The sequence below is a fragment of the Nothobranchius furzeri genome, chromosome 3, assembly GCF_043380555.1.
Source record: "Nothobranchius furzeri strain GRZ-AD chromosome 3, NfurGRZ-RIMD1, whole genome shotgun sequence".
NCBI classification, from domain to species: domain Eukaryota; kingdom Metazoa; phylum Chordata; class Actinopteri; order Cyprinodontiformes; family Nothobranchiidae; genus Nothobranchius; species Nothobranchius furzeri.
The window spans coordinates 88,271,217-88,285,294 of record NC_091743.1 but is presented as its reverse complement, the minus strand read 5'-3'; the positions used below and the strand labels follow the sequence as shown (position 1 = coordinate 88,285,294).

The 14,078-nt window shown below is 47.1% G+C and overlaps 1 protein-coding gene across 1 annotated transcript in view; it reads left to right on the top strand.

The window, feature by feature from the left end:
• The first annotated feature begins 831 nt into the window (after window positions 1-831).
• The window catches only part of LOC107384765 (glycogen phosphorylase, muscle form), a 28,337-nt gene continuing 15,090 nt past the window's right edge, over window positions 832-14,078 (top strand). The window contains exons 1-9 of the mRNA XM_054733712.2: window positions 832-1,303; window positions 5,837-5,938; window positions 6,138-6,216; window positions 6,292-6,395; window positions 9,773-9,904; window positions 10,169-10,280; window positions 10,349-10,431; window positions 10,850-10,993; window positions 13,965-14,057. Coding sequence (XP_054589687.1) covers window positions 1,061-1,303; window positions 5,837-5,938; window positions 6,138-6,216; window positions 6,292-6,395; window positions 9,773-9,904; window positions 10,169-10,280; window positions 10,349-10,431; window positions 10,850-10,993; window positions 13,965-14,057 — 1,092 coding nt within the window. The 5' untranslated portion in view covers window positions 832-1,060. The remainder of the gene's footprint in view (window positions 1,304-5,836; window positions 5,939-6,137; window positions 6,217-6,291; window positions 6,396-9,772; window positions 9,905-10,168; window positions 10,281-10,348; window positions 10,432-10,849; window positions 10,994-13,964; window positions 14,058-14,078) is intronic.

Below are 14,078 nucleotides of genomic sequence, written 5' to 3'. Positions count from 1 at the left end.
TATATAGTAGTAAATGAACATAAAATATTAAGAAATGTGAATTTATACCAACAGCCTCCAAGAGATACTTCATTCCACAATCCTAAAAACTCTAGTGAGAGCCACGCAAAATCACTCTGAGGACTGCAGCAGGTCCCTGGGCCGCATATTGGACGCACCTGCTTCAACAGGTATGCCTCTAGCAGCAGCTCTCTTGCAAGTGAGAGGTGGTTCTATTTTAATTACCCAGGTTGTAAATAAAAGAAGAATCCGTACACTTCAATCTGCGATGCAGGAGTTTATTGGTCAAGCTTTCGGTCAGAGACCTTCATCAGGAATTACCCAGATTGTGACGTCACAAAAAGGGACTTTTTGCAACTACTTGTTTTAGGCACATGATTCCTTAAACCAAACACTGTCCTGTTCATTTCTGGCAGCATCCTGCTGGTTTTAATGAGAGGCTCCAGCTCAGTCCCCAGCAGGGGCGTGTCCAGGGAGTTCCCTGGGGTAGCACATGCCACCCTTGGAATCTGATTGGCCACCCCAGGTGCCACCACACTAATTTACCTTTAAATAGGCTTTTCATTGTCCACAAAAGGCTTGGAGGTAAAACAATAAAAGCATAACCATTGGTGCCACCCATGCACAAAGTTGTGCCTCACCTGGGCCACCCCATTTTAAAAGATCTGGACACGCCACTGGTCCCCAGAACAAACTGTTGTCCAGCTGTCTTCTGTCTCTTGTCCTTCTCCATACACACTTGAGCCTTTACCAACACTAATGAAGGCTGCAGGTGTTCGAGCATGTTGATGAATTTAAAGTGTGGTGATGTTGGTGAAAACGCCACCAGAGCACAAAGATGCTCTTACCGAATCAAACAGCAGAATAATGACACGTATGCAGTTTCTCTTGTTCACAGCCCGTTTTCTTTCCACGCACTACGCACACATCACGCGTCCGCAAGTGTGTTTTATTTTGAAAGGTTGCCGGAAACGTTGGTTTTCCTTTCCGCCGCGGCAGTAGGCGTGTTGTAGTGACAGAAGACTGAGGAAGGAGAGGAGCCGCAACCTTCACCCTGATCATGGCCAAGCCGCTCACGGACCAGGACAAGCGGAAGCAGATCTCCGTCCGAGGACTGGCCGGGGTGGAAAACGTGTCCGACCTGAAGACCAACTTCAACAGACACCTTCACTTCACCCTCGTCAAGGACCGGAATGTTGCAACCAAACGGGACTACTACTTCGCCCTGGCCAACACGGTTCGGGACCACCTGGTGGGCCGCTGGATCCGGACTCAGCAGCATTATTACGAGAAGGATCCGAAGGTAAGCAGCACGAACACCTGATCAGGAGAGGCGCGTGCGCGCCGCCGGAGTGCTGCAGTGGCACCATCGACAGCTGATTGTCCTGGCGCGCGCCTCTGCTTCTCTTCATACCCATATATAGTCAGGCTGCAGCTTCCCCCGGACGCGTGTTGTTAGTGAGAGTCAGGTGTGACCTTCACCTGACCCCGTGCTGCAAAACAGCCGCGAGTTCCGGTGCCGTGAGGACCGGAGGTGAGTGGAGACGCAACCGGTAGTTGGAGCGTGACGTGCGTAATGGCCTCCCGCCATCCTCTCCGTTAGGGCCGCATCGCAAAATGGCCACGAGCCGTTTGAAGGACTGTTGGAGATCAAATTGTTTCCATGCGTTCACTCGTCGATAGGACCCCGTCCCCCGTAAATAGGTCACGTGGTAAAGGGCCTGTGCCGATCAGCTGATCGGGATCCATACAGAAGAGCCTCTACTGACAAACTAACCAGGATTTATGTTTGTAGTAAAGCAGCAATTAAAAATAACACCAAGCAGTGGAGTAGTGGGCTATAACCTCTAGACATGTCACACAGCTGGGACAAAAAGAGCCAAAAACTTCCCACAGTGCAACAGGTAAACCAGGTGAGAAAGCCCCGCCCCCTCTGAGCTCAGGTAGACTTCATAGTAGGAATACAGGGTTCAAGGGTCACAGAAAGGCGCAGTATTAAAGATATACATTTAAAGGGATTAATATTGGAGTCAGGGAGCTGTGTGGTTACCATGGTGACCCTAATGAGCCACTGGCAGTATCTTTAGTTATAGCAGCTTCAGAAAAACTAATGTTGTGCTGGCTAAGAGCTAAAGGCTCACTTTGACTTAACATATTTGATGTAATCAGGATTTAGCTGCATGGTCAGCACTGCTACCGAAAGGTTGCCGGTTTGATTCCTGCCTGCAGCGTTTTTCTGCAAATACACGTTTGTGTCCATTGTAGTCCATCCATGTAAGCTTTGTGACCAGATGCGTACTTGACCTCAGTTCATCTGTTGAATTGTTTATAGACTCACTCAGACAATAGAGTTGATCTCCTAAACAGAGTCTCTGCTAGGACGGCGGTGGCTCAGGCGGTGGAGCAGGTCTAGTAACCGTAAGGCTTCGGGTTGGATCCTGGCCGCCGCCAGAGAATGCTGCCGTTGTGTCCAACCGGCCTTGCCCGCTGCTGGTGGTCAGAGGAACCAGTGGTGCCAGTGTTCAGCAGTCTTGCTTCAGTCAGTGCGCCCCAGGCCAGCTGTGACTACATTGTAGCTCATCACCACCAGCATGTGAAAGGGTGTGTGAATGATTGTGTTGTGAAGCACCTTGGGGGGTTGTAGAACCTTAAGGAGGTGCTTTACAAATACAGGCCCCATACCATTTACGTGTGTGTGTGTGTGTGTGTGTGTGTGTGTGTGTGTGTGTGTGTGTGTGTGTGTGTGTGTGTGTGTGTGTGTGTGTGTGTGTGTGTGTGTGTGTTCTGTCTTCTCCATCCCCAGTGAGTCGTGGAGGATGGCTGCTTATACTGAGCCAGGATCCTCTGGAGGTTTCTTCCTGTTAAAAGGGAGTTTTCCTCTCCACTGTCGCTACATGCTTGCTTAGTATGAGGATTGCTGTAAAGACTCTGACACTAGTCAGTGACTCGATGCAACCTGCTGATTTCCTTATATAGGAAACTTTTTACTGATTGGCTTAATGACCTGACCTGTATTGGAATGTTATATAGCACCTAATCAGGACCAGAGCCATCTCAAGGACCTTGTGAAGGTCCTTGAGATGGCTCTGGTCCTGATTTGGTGCTTTATAGTGAACTTGAACAGAATTACAACCTGCCAACAGTCCAGCAGCCTTCAGTGTAGACGAATCTGCCTCTGAAGTGAGTTTGATTAAATCGTTTGGAAAGGTTCCGCTGGAGGTTCGGTGCTGGCCGGGTACAAACCAGATGGGACAAATATTTGCTCCGTCAGTAAATGGAGGTGTTTTCTTATTCCTTGCTTTCTTTTTTCTTTCTATGACCCCCACCGTCGTTCAGCTGCTAGAACAGGAGACCAGGAAGGCCAGCGCATAGTTGGGAATACCTGAGTTTTCCTCGTCCCCCTAACTGCTGTTGGATTTCAGTACATCAGTTCTGTGTTAACTTTAGATAAAACTGATACAGTGGGGCAAAAAAGTATTTAGTCAGCCACCGATTGTGCAAGTTCTCCCACTTAAAATGATGACAGAGGTCAGTAATTTTCATCATAGGTACACTTCAACTGTGAGAGACAGAATGTGAAAAAAAAATCCATGAATTCACATGGCAGGATTTTTAAAGAATTTATTTGTAAATCAGGGTGGAAAATAAGTATTTGGTCACTTCAAACAAGGAAAATCTCTGGCTCTCACAGACCTGTAACGTCTTCTTTAAGAAGCTTTTCTGTCCTCCACTCGTTACCTGTATTAATGGCACCTGTTTGAACTCATTATCTGTATAAAAGACACCTGTCCACAGCCTCAAACAGTCAGACTCCAAACTCCACTATGGCCAAGACCAAAGAGCTTTCGAAGGACACCAGGAAAAGAATTGTAGACCTGCACCAGACTGGGAAGAGTGAATCTACAATAGGCAAGCAGCTTGGTGTGAAAAAATCAACTGTGGGAGCAATTATCAGAAAATGGAAGACATACAAGACCACTGATAATCTCCCTCGATCTGGGGCTCCACGCAAAATCTCATCCCTTGGGGTCAAAATGATCATGAGAACAGTGAGCAAGAATCCCAGAACCACACGGGGGGACCTGGTGAATGACCTGCAGAGAGCTGGGACCACAGTAACAAAGGTCACCATCAGTAACCCCCAAATTCCACTACCTCCACTTCGCTCCGCTCCGACACGAACGCCGGAGCAAAATCGGTCCCGTTGTAGTCAATCAGAGCAATTCCACTATTGCGGTCATGCTCCGGCAGTGCGGCGCAGTGCGCCGCCCTCTGTTCCGACGTCCGGCAAAAATAGAATCTATCCTATTTTTGCCGGACGCCAGAGCACCTCCGCAGTAAATGGACAGAAATCACAACCGCCCAACAGGAAAAGGAGCAAGCACAATTTCCGTTTTTCACAATAAATCGATAAACAAAAGGCGTTTTTTGTTTCATTTGCACAGGTTTAACAACTTTTAACAACTATCAATGGCGGCTGAAGTTTAAATGCACAAAAGTAAGCCATAAATACGGTTTCCACTATCAAAGTAGTCACACTTTGTTGATCCAAACACTGCTGATCTCTCAACACAAATGAAGGGCAGATTAAACAGTTCATTCCGATGCTTCTCCCACACAACGGGTGTTTGGATCTAACTTCCGCGTTTATTGCTCGGACTGTATTGCAAGATCTCGAAAATCCCGCGCATGCCTGTTTGCGCACCTCAGGTCTCCGTACCGGAGCAGAGCCGTTGTAGAGCGGGTACCAGTAAAAATTGAGTTCGGAAGCGAGCGGCTGCGGAAGGCGGGGGCGGACCGGAGCGGAGGTAGTGGAATTTGGGGGTAACACACTACAACGGCAGGGAACCAAATCCTGCAGTGCCAGACGTGTTCCGCTGCTGAAGCCAGTGCATGTCCAGGCCCGTCTGAAGTTTGCCAGAGAGCACATGGATGATACAGCAGAGGATTGGGAGAATGTCATGTGGTCAGATGAAACCAAAGTAGAACTTTTTGGTATGAACTCAACTCGTCGTGTTTGGAGGAAGAAGAATACTGAGTTGCATCCCAAGAACACCATACCTACTGTGAAGCATGGGGGTGGGAACATCATGCTTTGGGGCTGTTTTTCTGCTAAGGAGACAGGACGACTGATCCGTGGTAAGGAAAGAATGAATGGGGCCATGTATCGTGAGATTCTGAGCCAAAACCTCCTTCCATCAGTGAGAGCTTTGAAGATGAAACGTGGCTGGGTCTTCCAACACGACAATGATCTCAAACACACCGCCCGGGCAACAAAGGAGTGGCTCCGTAAGAAGCATTTGAAAGTCCTGGAGTGGCCTAGCCAGTCTCCAGACCTCAACCCCATAGAAAATCTGTGGAGGGAGTTGAAAGTCTGTGTTGCTCGGCGACAGCCCCAAAACATCACTGCTCTCGAGAAGATCTGCATGGAGGAATGGGCCAAAATACCAGCTACTGTGTGTGCAAACCTGGTAAAGACCTATAGTAATCGTTTGACCTCTGTTATTGCCAACAAAGGTTATGTTACAAAGTAGTGAGTTGAATTTTTGTTATTGACCAAATACTTATTTTCCACCCTGATTTACAAATGAATTCTTTAAAAATCCTGCCATGTGAATTCATGGATTTTTTTCACATTCTGTCTCTCACAGTTGAAGTGTACCTATGATGTAAATTACTGACCTCTGTCATCATTTTAAGTGGGAGAACTTGCACAATCGGTGGCTGACTAAATACTTTTTTGCCCCACTGTATATTTAACCACGTATTACAGGAAGTTCCATCAGTCTCGAACAGCTGACGGAAGCTCTGACTGGTCTTCTCTGATCTCCTGCAGCGTGTCTACTACCTCTCCCTGGAGTTCTACATGGGCAGGACTCTGCAGAACACCATGGTGAACCTGGGCCTGGAAAATGCCTGTGATGAAGCCACCTATCAGGTAAAGACGGAGGTTTGCTGCTGGCTCCTGAGCTTTGTCTGAACGTTTTACACGAAAAAGCTTGAATGATTCCAGACACATTCACTCATTTACCGTTTGTAAACGTGATCTGAGACTTGTGTCCAGCATGTAGGCAACGAGGAGCGCTACGTGACTGCTCACAGCTCTGAGTGTGGGATCATGTTCTGTTGTTGTGCAGTTGGGTCTGGACATGGAGGAGCTGCAGGACATTGAGGAAGATGCGGGTTTGGGTAACGGTGGACTGGGTCGTCTTGCTGGTGAGTTCTAGCCCCCCCCCCCCCCCCCCCCATCCACCGCCTCACTTCACGGCCCTGCTCCTGTTGTTCCCGCAGCCTGCTTTCTGGACTCCATGGCCTCCCTGGGGATGGCTGCCTACGGCTACGGCATTCGCTACGAATTCGGCATCTTCAATCAGAAGATTCTCAATGGCTGGCAGGCACGTGACACCTAATGATGGTTTTCCTCTGCTAACACTGGGGCTGGAAAAACACGTAATTCCACAGCTTTCAGTTGTCTCCCCAAAAACGTTTATTCTTATATGTATTTAATAGGGATGTGTATTGGTGAAATTCTGGCGGTAAAATACGTATTACGATACAGGGGAGACGATACAGTATATCACGATATATTGCGATACATTCAGTCAGACGATATTGGCGATTTTTTAGACTAAATTTATTATAGGAAAATTCAATAAACAGTCCAAACTGATACTTAACATGTTTAACCGTAACAGAGGGATTTACATTTCAATGGTAGAAACAAAACCCATTACACACTGCTGCCAACTAGTGGTCAGCGTTTGAATTGCACCACAAGAAAAGAAAATACACAAATGTTTCCATGTAAATTCTTCCAAAAATTAGATACACGACTTTTCAATATTGATGGATTTGTGCAAGAAATAAATATCATGATATATTGCGATATCGATATTTTTTGATACACAGCTTTTAATATCGATATAATATCGCTGGGGAAAATATCACGATATATTGCCATAATCGACATTTTCTTACATCCCTACTATTTAATCTGTTCTTGGCTTCTCTTTGTGCTTCATGTTTTATTTCTGTAGCAGTCCACCACATCATATTATTCACAAAGCACTTTACTGGTGACATTTGAACCCAGCAAAGTAACATACAGAGAGACATCAAAGCAAGAATGCATTCAGAGAAACACATCATTAACAATGAATACAAGGGTGTATACAAGCATACAATAGGTTAATGCTATGCTGCGCTATGGCTGACCGTATCAAAGGCAGCAGACGGGTCAGTGAGAAAGAGGCTCATAGTGACCAGAGTCCAGTGGAAGGAAAACTATGGCGTGGTATGGGGGCCAAAATTAAGACTACTGCCCAGCAGCAGGGGGCTATATAAATTCCGAAGCAAACTACTGATCTGATTAATGATAAGCTGTTGCCGGTAACTGAGAGACTGGCGCTGGAGAGCCACTAGTCGGCTAGTGGCCAGCCTAGACATGCTAATGGCTAGCCTCTGCGATGCTAACGCCAGCCTATCCATGCTAATGGTCCGTCAAGGGGGTAGGAAATCCAGCTAGTGGCATGCCTAGTCACGCTAATGGCTAGCCTCTCCGATGCTAACACTAGCCTATCCATGCTAATGGTCCGTCAAGGGGGTAGGAAATCCAGCTAGTGGCATGCCTAGGCACGTTAATGGCTAGCCTCTCCAATGCTAACACCAGCCCATCCAGGCTAATGCTAGCCTATCCATGCTAATAGACAGCAGAGGGAGTGTGTGAACCAGTCAGTGACCAGCTGAGGGCTGCTAGTCCCTAGCGTACCTAGTAGTAACGCCGGTAAAGGTGCTATTTCTCAGTAAGCAGCGCCAGCCTCTCAGTTACCGGCGCCAGCTTATCATTAATCAGATCAGTAGTTTGCTTCAGAATTTACATAGCCCCCTGCTGCTGGGCAGTAGTCTTAATTTTGGCCCCCATACCGCGCCATAGGGAACGTCTCCTCAGGATGGTCAGATTCAGTGCTGCTGATGCCTGAGCCCAGAATGAAAAACATCCTTAACAGTACTTCCTTCAAGGTGCTGCAGCTTGTTGTTTTCTCCAAGGCTTTAGATAAAAATGGCAGCTTAGAGATGGGGCAACGATAAGATAAAACGGCTGTCATGGCCGGGTTTTTCAGGAGCTTGTATGGGGCACGACAGCCGAAGCTAAGCTACATCTAATAAGGACAGAAGGACCAAGTGCTGAGAAGACATCAGCGAGGATATGCAGGGGCATCCGGTCAGCAGGGGAGCCCGAGGGTTCCATGCTACCCACAGATGTTTTAGGGACACTTGCTCAAAGTGGTTGAACGCCACAAGACAGGAAACTACTGAGAGGGGGATGACGAGAACAGGAAATGAAACAATATCTGATATGATCAACTTATTCAGACAACAATTATAGCGACTCGTTCTGAATGTCCAGGGATGAAATCAGAAGCAGAGACAGTAGGAGAACAGCATCAAGAGCAAGCAGTGGTTAGCATAGTTAAATGTAATGATATTAGCAAATTTTCTCGACCGGAAAAGGGTGGCTTGCCAACTCCGGGTCGGGGGAGAGGTCCTACCTCAAGTGGAGGAGTTTAAGTATCTCGGGGTCTTGTTCACGAGTGAGGGTAGGAGGGATCGGGAGATCGACAGGCGGATTGGTTCGGCGTCTGCAGTGATGCGGACGCTGAGCCGATCTGTCGTGGTGAAGAGGGAGCTGAGCCAGAAAGCCAGGCTCTCAATTTACCGGTCGATCTACGTCCCAATCCTCACCTATGGTCATGAGCTTTGGGTAATGACCGAAAGAACGAGATCGCAGATACAAGCGGCCGAAATGAGTTTCCTCCGTTGGGTGGCCGGGCTCAGCCTTAGAGATAGGGTGAGGAGCTCGGACATTCTGGAGGGACTCGGAGTAGAACCGCTGCTCCTCCGGATCGAAAGGAGCCAGTTGAGGTGGTTTGGGCATCTGGTCAGGATGCCTCCTGGACGCCTCCCTGGGGAGGTGTTTCGGGCATGTCCTGCCGGCAGGAGGCCCCCGGGTCGACCCAGGACACGTTGGAGAGGTTACATCTCCAATCAGGTTCCGGAAACACCTTGGGGTCCTGCCGGAGGAGCTGGTGGAGGTGGCCGGGGAGAGGACGGTCTGGAGCTCCCTAGTTGGGATGCTGCCCCCGCGACCCGGACCCGGATAAGCGGAGGAAGACGACAATATTAGCAAAGTAATTTTACCAGGCAGCCCGTCCTTCATCCCCTTACCAGGACCAGCGCTCTGTGATGGTCCAAACTGGGATCTTTATTCAAATTCCAGTTAATTTCTGCACGTATCCACCAGACTGGCAGGCTTTTGACGGCTCAAATGAACCACTCCATAAAAACACCACTTCTGTCCTAATTTGGTGAATCTCCTCAGAGGTCAAAGTTCATCTGGGTTCCTTACCCAAAGACACGGGTCTACAGATGATTTAATTTCAGAGAAACATTTCTCCAGTGGACATCTGTAATTTGTGTAACATGGGAATAAACTACTTGTTTAGTGTGACTAGAACTTGGTAAGGACAGAGACCGGGTCACACGGCAGCAGTAATCTGGATTTAGTTGGCTTAAGATGAGTCAGGATTTTCCAAACTTCCGAATCCAACCAACACTTCCTAAATCCCGGCCAGAAAACCAGAAATCACAAGTCAGAGTCGGAGTTCCATTACAAAATCAACCAAACCACTCTAAAGTCAGAACAAGTCACACAACGGCAGCGTGGAACTAACTGGTTAAACTAAAACATCTGGAGCTGCTGGTTTCCCAACAGGTGGAAGAGGCGGATGACTGGCTCCGATACGGAAACCCCTGGGAGAAAGCCCGGCCCGAGTACATGCGCCCGGTCCACTTCTACGGCCGAGTGGAACACACGGCTGAAGGAGTGGAATGGGTCGACACACAGGTCAGTCGGAGCAAGACTCCCACAGCTGGATCATCTGTAAGGTCAGCAGTTTGATGCCTGGTCCTGTGAGAGTGCTGAAGTGCCCTTGAGCAAGGACAGAGTCAACATTTAGAATCTAGTCATCACAATAAGAGTTCTTCACCCCAGTTTGTCTTTAACTGACTTTATTTAGTTGAGACTAGAATCTTGTTCAGCTGGAAAGCCGATATTCCGGAGATTACCAGCCAGGAATGAGCCGGTGTGTGTTTGATTGTTCTACACCAGATGGTTCTGGCCCTCCCCTACGACACCCCGGTTCCTGGTTACAGAAACAACATTGTGAACACCATGAGGCTGTGGTCTGCAAAGGCTCCCTGTGACTTCAACCTCAAGGACTGTGAGTGTTGCTGCAGATGTTTGCCTTTGGCTCTGAACATAAGCAGCTCACCCGCTGTTGTCCTTCAGTTAATGTTGGCGGCTACATCCAGGCGGTGTTGGATCGGAACCTGGCTGAGAACATCTCCAGAGTTCTCTACCCAAACGACAACGTGAGTGTTTTAGACAGACTTCTCTAATCTCCTCACCTTTAGTTTATCTGAGTTTGAAACCAGGAAGTGACCCCCACCCAGGGGCGTGTCCAGGGAGTGGCCTGGGGTAGCACATGCCACCCTTGGAATCTGATTGGCCACCCCAGGTGTCACCACACTGAATTTCCTTTAAATAGGCTTTTCATTGTCCACAAAAGGCTTGAGGTAAAACAAAAAAGCATAACCACTGGTGCCACATATGCACAGAGTAGAGTCTCACCTGGGCCACCCCATTCTAAAAGATCTGGACACGCCACTGCCCCCACCAGCTGTCTGTTAGGTCCTCTGTGTAGTCTGGATTCACCTTCATCATCCTCATCTGGCTGTGGAGCTCTGCTGCCCCCAGTTGGCTGAAGCTCCTATGTTCTATGTTCTTCAGTTTTTTGAGGGAAAGGAGCTGCGCCTGAAGCAGGAGTACTTCGTTGTAGCAGCAACTCTTCAGGACATCATCCGACGATTCAAAGCCTCCAAGTTTGGCTCCACAGAATTTGTCCGGTTGGACCTTTCTACGATGCCAGACAAGGTGATTGTTTCATCACTTACCTGCTTCCATAGTTGTGTAATGATTTAAATTACATGTTATTTAATGAGCCATGAGACATAAGATTCCATAGTAAATATGAAATCACCCTTATGGATCTGTGGGTACTGTTTAACCAGAAGATTGGAACTTTTTATTGCAGGGATTAGATAACAGCTTCGTATGAACTCCGAGACAACAGAAGAGAGAGTCGAGTTTAAACGTTTAAAGATTTATTACTAAACAAATTAAACTAGACTAACTTTAACACTAAATGTATGGTGTAACTAAGGTGAATGAGACGGAGAATGGTGTAGTGTGGAATGTTGTTCAGAACCAGCAAATCCGAAGAAGCGATTAGTTCTGATGGGAAATGAAGGTGAGGTCTTCGCGCTAAGCTTTGATTTGGAGATTCATAAACACATTCGATGCCATTTGTCGGTCTGCATACCCTTAGTGGAAGTCCCCGTTAGATCAGGAGGTGTAAAGGTCCAGCTTGACCTTATGGAGCCGGAGCCTGTAGAAACAGCCGCGGCAGCCGACCAGACCAGTCTTGAGATACTTCCGGGTCACGACCATTTGTTGGCATCTAGTGAGACCCAAACCTGGGTCGTGATGAGTCAGCTTTTATTCTGAAAGGAACCGTAGCAGCAGGTGGAACAGCAACAGATTTTATCCAGCTTGTCGTTGGTTCTTTTGGCTGAAGAGGAAAGTTACGGATTGGCCACTCCGACAACTTCTCTAGAACGCTTTGAACTGGCGTTAAAGATGGCGTGGGCATAGCTTTATACTTCGGATGTTTTGGTTTATGGTCGAATGAAAAGATGACAGATTTACCAAACACCACCAAAACCAGGCCTCCGTCAGATCTGGCAGATTCTGATTGGATCAGTAAATCAACGTGTCATGTCTTAACGCTACGTGAGATCAGTTCTAGTGGAAACATTTAAAGTCATATTACTTATTATATTCTATAGGATTATAATAAAGTCATTAATATTTTGATTTCACAGGTTGGTCACATCTTATTATTGACTAACACTTTGTTTGATTAGCTTATTAAAATAGAGTTCTTTGATTAATTAAAAGAAAAGAGTCCATTCTTCATTCTTCTCTTGAGCTGGAAAGAAGCAGTTTATAACAAATGCATGAGACCTTGAGGCCGTATCTCATGCAGACTAGTTCTGTGTCAGAGGAGAGGGGAAAATGACTTTTGGTGGAAAACACTCATTTCATTCTGTTACAGTTGCCTTCAGAGGTGTCCTAACATTGTCTGTCTGTTAGTTAACTAGCTCCTGAACCGCTGGACGGCTTTTAATGACACCACTCAACTCGACTAGTAACCATGGCTAGTCAGTCTGTTTAAAATAGATGTTGGGAGCTGAGAGTCATTAAACCACCGAGACTTCAGATCACACATGGTGGGATTTTAGGTTTTGACCAGAGTCTCCTCTCCTTCCGGTCGCCTCGTGGGTCTCTGGAACAATTGGACCATAATAATCTGCGTTACCTTTCGCCCTGAATCGCACATATGTGGTACTTCAGTTTAAATGCTGATGATGCGTGTTTGTCTGTCATCCACTTAGAAATTTATTAGCTTATAAAACTTTGTAACTAAAATGACAACAAATCAGACGTTGCATTTACCGGTACACTACCTGGCCAAAATTAAGTTGCCACTAAAAAACCATCACACTCTATTCTTTCGTTGGACCACCTTTAGCGTTTATTTTATTGTAGCGTTGTTTCCATACGTTTCTGCAATGTCACCAGATTTAATTCCATCATTAACGTTCCACCAAGATCTAGCACTGATGATGGTAGAGTCTGACCGCTGCACAAAACCTTCTCCAGCACATCCCAAAGATTCTCAATGGGGTTAAGGTCTGGACTCTGGTGGCCAATCCACGTATAAAAAATGATGTCTCGTGTTCCCTGAACCACTCTCTCACTATCCCAATGGATCCTGGCATTGTCATCTCGGAATATGGCAGTGCCGTCAGGGAAGATGGAATAACCTGGTCATACAGGTAGTCAGCTGACCTCGTCCTTGGAGCACATCCTGTTGCTGAACCTAGACCTGACCACCTGCAGCAAGCCCAGATCATAGCACTGCCCCCACAGGCTTGTACAGTAGGCACTAGGCATGATGGGTGCTTCACTTCATCTGCCTCTCTTCTTACCCTGATGCACCATCACTCTGGAACAGGGTCCATCTGGACTCATCAGACCAGTTTTAATAAACGTCTAAACCCGGTTTTAGTCGTTTCTGCATCTCCTTCGATATTTTCTCTGCTTGGTGCAGATGATCTGACCCTTCACACACAGACTAACATCTTTTCCACATGATCCTCACTCTTAGTTTAACATTACTGGCCTAACATGAAAAGTGTCTTCTACCCTTATTTCCTGAATTAGCCACCCATAGACAATAAATGGGGCAATGTTCAGATTAGAAAAGCCGTTACGCGTCACATTGAACAATTTGCATTCATGTACTCACCCGTCCTGGCTCTTGACGGGGAAGGCTGTTGTTCATTTAATGTCCAGGAGAGAGCAGAGCACATCTTGGCTAGTAAAAGCTAACCGTTAGCATTAGCAACTCCACAACATGGCAGAACACCTTCAGACTTGTTTGTTTGGTGGAGACAAAACATCAACGTTGAGAAGCTTACAGAGTCAGTGGTAGAGTCATGTTGCTGTTAGCCAATCAGAGGCGAGGACTCTAAAGCCTGCCGTGTTTAGCTCAACTCTGATCCGGCTCACTTCTAGTTCCTGAAACAGGAGCGCCAGAGCTTTTTTTCCCCACAGAGATCGACTAACGAGGCATTCATTTATACTAAAGGCCACTGCAAATGCGTTGACCAAACGCGTTAAGTTGGCCTCTAAAACCCTCGGCACCTGTTGGAGTTCTGTGTAAATGTTGCACTAAACGTGTTTAGGTGATATTTTGTTGTGTGCTGATTTCCTGCAGGTTGCCATCCAGCTGAACGACACTCATCCTGCTCTCGCCATCCCAGAACTGATGAGGCTCCTTGTGGACACTGAAAAGCTCTCATGGGAAAAGGTAGATGACCTTCCAGGTTTT